Source organism: Mytilus galloprovincialis, chromosome 4 (genome assembly GCF_965363235.1).
Source record: "Mytilus galloprovincialis chromosome 4, xbMytGall1.hap1.1, whole genome shotgun sequence".
NCBI lineage: Eukaryota > Metazoa > Mollusca > Bivalvia > Mytilida > Mytilidae > Mytilus > Mytilus galloprovincialis.
The window spans coordinates 96,427,738-96,437,328 of NC_134841.1; the positions used below are offsets into that span (position 1 = coordinate 96,427,738).

The 9,591-nt window shown below is 33.1% G+C and overlaps 1 protein-coding gene across 2 annotated transcripts; it reads right to left on the reverse strand.

The window, feature by feature from the left end:
* Positions 1-5,621: 5,621 nt before the first annotated feature.
* LOC143073517 (large ribosomal subunit protein mL51-like) lies at positions 5,622-9,591 on the reverse strand. 2 transcript variants are annotated; one of them, XM_076249127.1, is made up of 4 exons: positions 9,540-9,591; positions 8,283-8,607; positions 6,733-6,837; positions 5,622-5,911 (listed from the first exon to the last, which is right to left on the reverse strand). In XM_076249127.1, exons 2-4 carry the CDS (start codon positions 8,584-8,586, stop codon positions 5,667-5,669), a joined length of 654 nt encoding a protein of 217 aa, XP_076105242.1. In that variant the 5' UTR covers positions 8,587-8,607; positions 9,540-9,591; the 3' UTR covers positions 5,622-5,666. The 2 variants fall into 2 exon arrangements, with proteins under 2 accessions (XP_076105242.1, XP_076105241.1); XM_076249126.1 differs by having other exon boundaries at positions 9,526-9,570.

Genomic DNA, 9,591 nt, shown 5'->3' on the forward strand with positions numbered 1-9,591 from the left:
ATTACGAAGTTCAAAAGCTTGACTTAAATAATTACATATTTGTTTGGTGTCAACCAGATTTACTGGGTTAAGTAAATAAATCGTTGATTTAATATTATCATCATTATTAAGGTTATTGAAAATATCAAACTTCTCTCGAAGGTCTTTATATAGAGGACAATATAAAAGAAAATGAACTTCATCTTCCACTTTATCTTTACAAAGTTTGCAGTATCTTTCACTTGCTAAAATTTTTGGTTTGCTATATCTCCCAGTTTTAATTGCAAGTGAATGTGCACTTATTCTAATTTTTGTAAGCAGTGATCTATCATATTTCTTAATATCAAATCTTAAGTAAGCTTTTAAGTCAAAAGATGAGCACATTTTACTATAAAATCTTAGTTTACCTGTGTTATTAGATTTGATATGCTGAAGTTGACCCAAAATCTTGCATTTATAAAAGTTTTTGAGTGAGTCCTCAAACACATTATGTGATATTTGAAGTGAATCAAAGTTGATTAACTTTTTTAGTTTATGTAATGATTGTACCCAGCAAGAGCTCTTTTGTGTATACAATTTTTTATCTTCAATGAATGCAGATTTTAATAAATCAAATTTTGGGTTGTTTCCAACTTCAATGTCAGTTAATCTAGCATAGTATTTAAACATTAGTTTATATGATATAAAACACACTGGATATAGCTCAAGTTCTGTACGTAAAGCTAAATTGGAAGCCTTACCATGAACACCAAGAATATTTTTCATAATCATATTCTGAACCTTTTCAAATGGCAGTTTATCAGCAGTGTCAAGATTTATATTAAAATCTGAGATCCAAATTTCAGATCCATAAGTCATAATTGGTGAAATTAATGAGTTGAAAAGTCTTACCCATTTTTCCACTGCAATACAATTAGAATATGGTAATTTTGATTTCAAGGCGAAATATGCCTTACGTGCTTTATCAGCAAGATTTTCAGCTGCTATATTAAGTTTACCTCTATTGTTGAAGACTATACCCAAGTATTTATATTCTTTAGCAGATTCTAATGGTTGGGGACCAAAATAAAAATAATGTTTATCTAATAAAGATCTATTTTTACTATTTGATAAAATCATAGTTTGGGTTTTCTTGGTGTTCACATTTAGGCCCCAATCAATACAAAAAGATTGTAAGGCATCCACACAGTGCTGCAAGCCATTAGGTGTTTCTGAAATTAAGATTAAATCATCTGCATAAAGAAGATGACTAAAGTTATTCTGATTTAAATTAACTGGATCAGACAAAACGGGGTTGAAATAGGAATCGATGTCATCAACAAAAATATTAAAAAGGGTGGGGCTAAGACTGTCCCCCTGTTTCACCCCTAAATTAGCATGGAATGATTCACTAATAAATCCATCTGTTTTACAACAATATAATGTATTACTATACATATGTTTTAACAAGTCATAAAATTTAAGAATTTGCAAAACAAATGTATCTTACCTTGAAATAAGATAGAAGAAGTTAAATTCTTAGTTAATGTAAAAACAAATATTAGAATCTTTAACCGTGGCGGATCCAGAACTTTTCCTAAAGGGGGGAGGGGGGGCTGACTGACCTAAGGGGTTGGCCCCACTCCAGTTATGCTTCAATGATTCCCTATATAATCAACCAAATTTTTCTCACGAAAGTTGGGAGGACCCCCCTGGATCCGCCTATGTTAGATTGATGTTTTATTTATTAATATAATAGCATTGAAATTTATATTAATTCTAGATCTTCACGAGGAGACTTGTTGAAGTCCGTTGAAGACAATGTTACAAGCAACTGATGTAAATAACGAAATTTTAAAAAGAAAAAAGATCAACATATTTCTTATTTTCAACAAAATTATCGAAATTGGTGTCAAATGTTCGGACTCCTCTGTATTTTTCTATCAATACAGGGTAAAATATTTTGCCTCATAACACCTATTTTTCTTTGTATAAAAGACTTTAATAGCTCATAAAAAGCCATTTTCCAAAATTTAAGCAATTTCTGAATTTTTGTTCTTTGGATTTGAGACCCAAATAATACCAATACAAATGTAAGGTAAAAGTCCGAGTCAGCCCTTTCCCGCTGTGTTTAAAAACTCAAATATCTCTAAAAGGAGGTCCATGACCTATCAATATTTTTAGCTTATTTTGTTCTAAGGCTTAACTGCTGCTCCTTCAAAATGTAGTATCAATTTTAATTTCTTGATTTTTTAAATTTCACATAAGTACAATCTTAAAAGACATTTTCGTTTGATCAGATCAGTGATTTGCCTTTTACTGAAAAAACATAATAGAAAGGTAGGAAGGGTAAACAGCAAAAATAACCAGCATTAAAGATCTACATAAACGGTAAACAACTAGCTGAAACCATTGGATAAACCCTTCATTCGTTATTACAAATTGTTTGAAAACGGTTTTCAGTCATAGATATAGGAAGATGTGGTGTGAGTGCCAATGAGATAACTCTCCATCCAAATACCAATTTATAAAAGTAAATTCCCGTCGTAAATTTTGTAAAGATTTATCCTCTGATAGTATTACATCAGTTTCAACCGAACTTGCGTTGAATAATCCTTACGGTATCTCCGTTTTATAAAATATCATTTTCAAACATGTGATATGAGTGCCAATGAGACAGCTCTTCATTTAAGTCACAATTTATAAATTAAACCATTAAAGGTCAAGGCTTAATTATAAAAGTTTAAGATTTGCAGCTGCTCCTCTGTATACATATTTTCACAATTCAAGAGACTTCAACAACACAAGAATGAATGGCACTGTTCTTCGTGTAGATAAGCTTTTAATGTTAAATTCTAAACTTTGCATTATACATGTACTTTTTAAAAAAATAGTGAAATATGGTTGACCTATTACTTACAGGCAGAATCTAATAAACAGACCTAATGTGATAAAATTGACCAATTAACCATAAAATGAGGTCAAGGACAGATTAAGACTGCTAGACAGTCAATTAAACTATGAAAATGAAGCCAGGAACAACGGACATGTGACAGACAGAAATTTAATCAAAGTACTTGTTCAAGAAGTGAGAGTAAAGGTTGCTTTTAATCCATCATAGGCACAGGCGCTTGGGTCTAGGATACAGATTTTTTTTATTAAAATATTCCATTTTCTATATTTATAACACATATCTATCACTTCTGTGCATGTCTCACCTAGTTTCGAGTGATTTAAACGACCCAGAGAAAATACCCAATTTTACTATCCACCCAGAGAAAATACCCAATTTTACTATCCATACTAATGGATAGTAAAATTGGGTATTTTCTCTGGGTCTGATTTAAACGACCCTGGGTCGTTTAAATCATACTGGATAGTAAAATTGGGTATTTTCTCTGGGTCGTTTAAATCACTCGAAACTAGGTGAGACATGCACAGAAGTGATAGATATGTGTTATAAATATAGAAAATGGATAAATTATAATAATAAAAAAAAAAAAACTGTATCCTAGACCCAAGCGCCTGTGATCATAGGAAAGCAAAATTAAACATTGCATTGAATGCTAGGAAAGCATTAGTTGAAAGATACCGGAGGGACATTCCAACTCATAAGACGGAATAAAGTGACAACACCATGGCTAAAAAGATTAACTTTACTACACTTAAACACAACATAGAAAACTGATTCACCAATTATTATGGACATATGATGAAATCATAATCTTTCAGTCAGTTTAATTGAAGTCTGGAGCTGGCATGTCAGTTAACTGCTAGTAGTCTGTTGTTATTTATGTATTATTGTCATTTTGTTTATTTTCTTTGGTTACATCTTCGACATCAGACTCGGACTTCTCTTGAACTGAATTTTAATGTGCGTATTGTTATGCGTTTACTTTTCTACATTGGCTAGAGGTATAGGGGGAGGGTTGAGATCTCAGAAACATGTTTATCCCCGCTGCATTTTTGCACCTGTCCCAAGTCAGGAGCCTCTGGACTTTGTTAGTCTTGTATTATTTTAATTTTAGTTTCTTGTGTACAATTTGGAAATTAGTATGGCGTTCATTATCACTGAACTAGTATATATTTGTTTAGGGGCCAGCTGAAGGACGCCTTCCGGGTGCGGGAATTTCTCGCTACATTGAAGACCTGTTGGTGACCTTCTGCTGTTGTTTTTTTCTATGGTCGGGTTGTTGTCTCTTTGGCACATTCCCCATTTCCATTCTCAATTTTAAAGGAAGATAACTCCAATTTTAAAGATTACGTCAGAATATTCAGAATACTAGTATTCAGATATTTTTGGAACAGAACAGTTATTAGATACCTGCACCTTGCACAAGTTAACTTATGTAATTTTCTTTAAAAATGCCCCCTCCGTTACTGCAGGGGTATAAACACTATAACGTAAACAGATTTTCTGTTATTAACTTTTGGTTGTACAGCATGAGGACTGGCTGAAAGCTTCAACTGTATCTGTGCATTAACTAATGATTTTCAAATTTTAAGGTATTTTTAATGACATAATGTAGGTTTAATTTTCACATTGGCGTTTTTCACTTTTGCTGTTCAGGAGTTGTGGTCCTTGGAGTGTTTTTTTTGTGAAATGGCACTTACTGTCGTTTGAAAGTGTTGAAAGTGGTACCTGGAATGCTTTTGGACTCATGAGTGACAACAAATTTTCTATAGATGTACATATAGTGCCACTGTTGTATAGAATCTATTTATTTATGTATCCAACTTCAGGCGCGGATCCAGCCATTTTAAAAAGGGGGGGTTCCCAACCCAGAGTAAAGGGGGGGTTCCAACTATACGCTCCCATTCAAATGCATTGATTGGCCAAAAAAAAAGGGGGTTCCAACCCCCGGAACCCCCCCTCTGGATCCGCCACTGAACTTAACTATACACAATTGTCACACAAGTGGGAGGTTATGTTAGCTATAAAACTAGGTTTAATACATCAATAATGCTGTACCGAATTAGGAATATGACAGGTTTTTTTCTCACTCAGTTCCTTGATTAATAATGTTTGATTATGTCTGTTTTATGGAAGTCACCTTGGAGTTCAATATTTTTGTTTTTAGTCATAACTTAAGCATAGATAAAATTTGAATCACATTACCAGCTTTCTAATCAAGTCCAACAATTGTCTTTACACAATATTCAAACCCAGTTTGATGTCAAATGGAATGTTCCATTTTTGTTTGGACATAATTTACAGCATAATATGTGGAATAGATCAGAGGTAAATTAAATTGTGAAACTATTCCTTCTGTATCAAATACCTAACATTCTATTGAGGTTCAGAGTTTTTTCTTGTCAGAGTCATGCACCAAGTGTCTGCTATATCATGTTTTTCATTGAGTCATGCACCAAGTGTCTGCTATATCATGTTTTTCCTTGAGTCATGCTCCAAGTGTCTGCTATATCATGTAAGTTGAAGGCCCTTTTAGTTGTATACCGGTACATCTTTGTCATTTGATCTTTGTTGGATATTTGTCTCATTGGCAATGATACCACATCTCCTCTTTTTTATAGTGGCCACATTTGGTCCATTTGTGAAAGTGGTTTGAGTTCTGATAGTTGTGTATGATGAAAGTTAAGTGAACATGGTACTTCATTGGAACTTCAAAGTCAGCTGGGATTGTTCTCAAACAAAACAGATGAAGTCAAAAATTCTTTTAATTTCCTAAAGGCAAGAAATATTATTTTTATTTTTGAACTCTTTTTATTCCTTTTCCTATGGCATTAGAACGACATAGGTTATAATGTTTGTACAGATAATCCAATCTTTTTTGTATCATATGAAACTTTGTTGGATATAATTGTTGAAGTTTGTGTCCATCAAACTGTAATCTACGGATGATGCGCTGCATTTCATTTCCTTTAAAACCACGAATCCATGATGGACCCTTCATTAAATCAACTGGTCTAACATTTCCATCACCTAATATATCTGAAGAAAAAAGTGTTAGGAATATACTTACATATATGTTATAATCATTATATTTAAAAATAAAAAACACAAAAAATCACATCATAAATCGAACATTGTTTCTGTTAGCGCTTTCACCGCATCTCCTACAGTTTATCAGACGAATTGTTATCATCGTTAATAGTAACAACTTGTTACGTTACCTAATAGTAATGTCATGCAGTAGTTTGTATATTTTACTCACTCATATTTATGGACCGAATTTCACTTCCTATTTAGAGTCGTAAAATTACCCAAATTGCACCTTTTTGACAGTTTTTTCACCTACGTTTTTTTATGATGAAGACAAAAATTTCCATTCTGTGTTTATTTTGTAGCCATGTCCTTCTTTATTGTATAGATACACCAATTTGATTTTTAATCCATATTTAGTCATAGAAAAATGGGTTTGAATCGACATCCAAACTAACCATGATTCCCTAATGAGGACTCAGAGGAGTACCCAAATTGCATCCATGCTTAAATTCACATCATTAAAAATAGAATAACAGATGTTTTGTTTTATTTTTTCAAATATAAGTACATGCTCACTATTCATTATTTTAAATGGATGCTTGAAACATTTTTTTTTTTTCATTCTTAAAAGATTACTTTTTTGGAATGTCGCATGGCAGCGTTTTTCGTACATTTTTCTTTTCCAGTGAAAGCTTCATCTATTGTATAAACTGTGAACATTTAATTTATATAGTTATAGGCCTTATTTTAAGTCCAGATTTTTAGTATTCGTATTGTCTTATTGTCACCTTATTGGACCTGGATATTTTAGTATTATAAATATTTACCAATATAATCATTCTGTCCAAACAAAGCATGTTCTTTGTCCCAATAGTCCTTATCCTTCTGTTTCAATGCAAACTTCAATGGTTCATCCAACTTTGGTAAAGCACCTGTAATCAGATCCATATAACATGTACATGTATCAACTTAAGGAATCAAAAATTCTTGTAAGAATGTTATTGAAAATAATTACACCTTATGTAAGAATTCGGGGTTTTGATTGGTTAATAGCCAGTGTATTTTTCACCAATTTACTGTTATCAAATGAATATCGTTCATTTTTAACGCCGCCGGGGTATTTGCTAAAAGGATATGCCTTTTTTACCCTCTCTGCCGTGGTATTTGCCAAAAATACTCTATCCGACTGGACGTTTGTAACGTCACGATCATCAATGCGTTTTAGTACATTAACATTCGGTGTAATTAAACAGATATATCATGTTATTGAGGGGTATTTGCGAAAAATACCAGTCTTGAGAATGAATTTCCCTCGCCTTACGGCTCGTGAAATTTAACATTCTCTCGACTGGTATTTTTCGCAAATACCCCTCCTTAACATGATATATCTGTTCAGAATACCCCTTAATGGAATCATTAAATATAATTTACTAGAAACAGTGATAATTCTTGTCCAGTTGGTATTATAAAAGTGTGTCAGATTATCTGCCCAACAATAGATAATTGAAAGTATACACAGTATTATTAATTTAAACATGTTAAATGCAGATTATATTTTTTCATGTGTATTACAGTCATTCACTTATTGACTGCTGTTAACCTATTGTTCTTTAATAATCATATAGGATACATTAGATACATTATAACATGTATTTATAATTGCATTAGATGTCTGTTTCATTATAATATTTTATTCTGATTGGCTAACTGCACATCACGTGTAATTCCGTAAGCAGTTGCATTGCTCAATACAACTTTTCATTCATGATAACACGTGCTCCAACAATAAAGTACACAGGTGAATTAAATAATAAAATATATAAAATTCGTGTTTTCATGATCATAGCTAAAAAATGTAATTATAAGTATTGAATGCTTCTTTTTGTAACTTTATAGGGTTGTAAAAGCGTTGACCGTGCATACATTTTTAGAATGAAGCGCTTCCGCGCTTCATACAAAATGTACTTCGGTCAATGCTTTTACACCCAATAAATTTACAAAAAGAAGCATTCAATTCTTAAATAAAGAGCATAGATCTTGATTTCTTTAAAATCTTTTTTGCAAAACCCCCAAAATAATCATAATCATAATTTGGATTACTCAGAGACAGATTTAGGGGAATCAATGAAGCATGACCGGATCTGCCCCCCTCTTAGGCAGTCAATGGGCCACCCGTTTATGAAGATTTCTGGATCTGCCACATACTGTGAGACCAGAGAAAATAATAATTTAAAACTCTCAAGATGTAACGGTAAACATGGTAAATGTATTTTACATCATTAATGTAGTTGAAATTATGCCCTTATCATTCCTTTGATTAATTATATCATAAAACTGAGGTGAATTTTAAAATCAAAGATATAACGATGAAACCTACCTCCTCCAAACAACTTATTATCCCATCCATAACGTCTTGGCCAATGTTCCCTGTATGGGGACTGTGGTTCATACATCTTGTCACCTTCACCTATGCATGCAGCATCTTTCCTATGGACAGTCTCCTTATCTTTTTTAAACTTTGATGACATCAATCTTTTTGGGATGAGATTAACACTGGGAATGGTCTGCTTTGCCTTATACAATGTATACATTTGTGACGGTGAAGTTTTGTTTAATAACTGTTTTGTAGGTGTTTTCATTCCATGACATAAAAGACATATGCTCTGACCTATTATACCCATTTTAAGTGTCTTCTGTTTTTTCTGAAAAAAAGAGATATATTTTCATGATTGTACAGTAGGTACCTTAAAAACAATATAAATTTTAATAGTATTGAAACTTTTTTGTCGCTCAATTTGTCTTTTTGTCATTAATTTATTTCTTCCTGTCACTTCTCTGTGCTTCTTGTTGCTAATTGTTTAATTAGTGAGACTGAACAGACCCTGGCAATCGGGTACATGTAGGGCGAGCGGTCCCGGATTCCTCCCACCTGGGTTGTATCAGCAACATACACCTTATCGCTAGTCCCGGCTAACCGGGCAGCTTGAACTTTTGACGCATAAAACAATCACTTTTCCATTGTGGCGTCAGATAGTTTGTTTTATGACGTCAAAATTTTATGGGAACCTGTGTAATATCCAGTAATGACGGACAAAAAGCGATATTAAAGGTGTATTGAAAGTGAATGTAACCATTTTAACTCAGAAATTTCTAGATTTTAATTGAAAGTGAAAAAAACGCTTGTAAAAAGACAATGTAACCAAAATGAGCTTTGGTCCTTGTTGAAGGCCGCACGATGACCTATAGTTGTTAATTTCTGTGACATTTGGTCTCTTGTGGAGAGTGGTCTCATTGTCAATCATACCACTATACCTCAGGCTCAGATCACAGTAGCTGCGGAACCGTAGCTCTTAATAGGTCTTTATGCTATTTTTTTACTATCTGCGGACCATAGAATGATAGATCCGCAAATAGTCAAAAATAAAAATAAGGACCTAAGAGCTACGGTTCCGCAGCTAAAGGTTTCTGTCAATGACGAATGGGTTTACAACTATACCCATAATTGTACGTGATTTTTGGTACAAGTGTGGATAGTAAACCCCAATTGAAAATAGCAAGTGCCTGTGCTTCAGATCATAGTCTTTTAAAGAGTACATAAAAAAGTTACAAACCAAACTAACCTTGGATAACTTACTTGCTTATTTCCCTTAGGTGACTTGGTTTCTAAATGACGGAACAGACCGGAA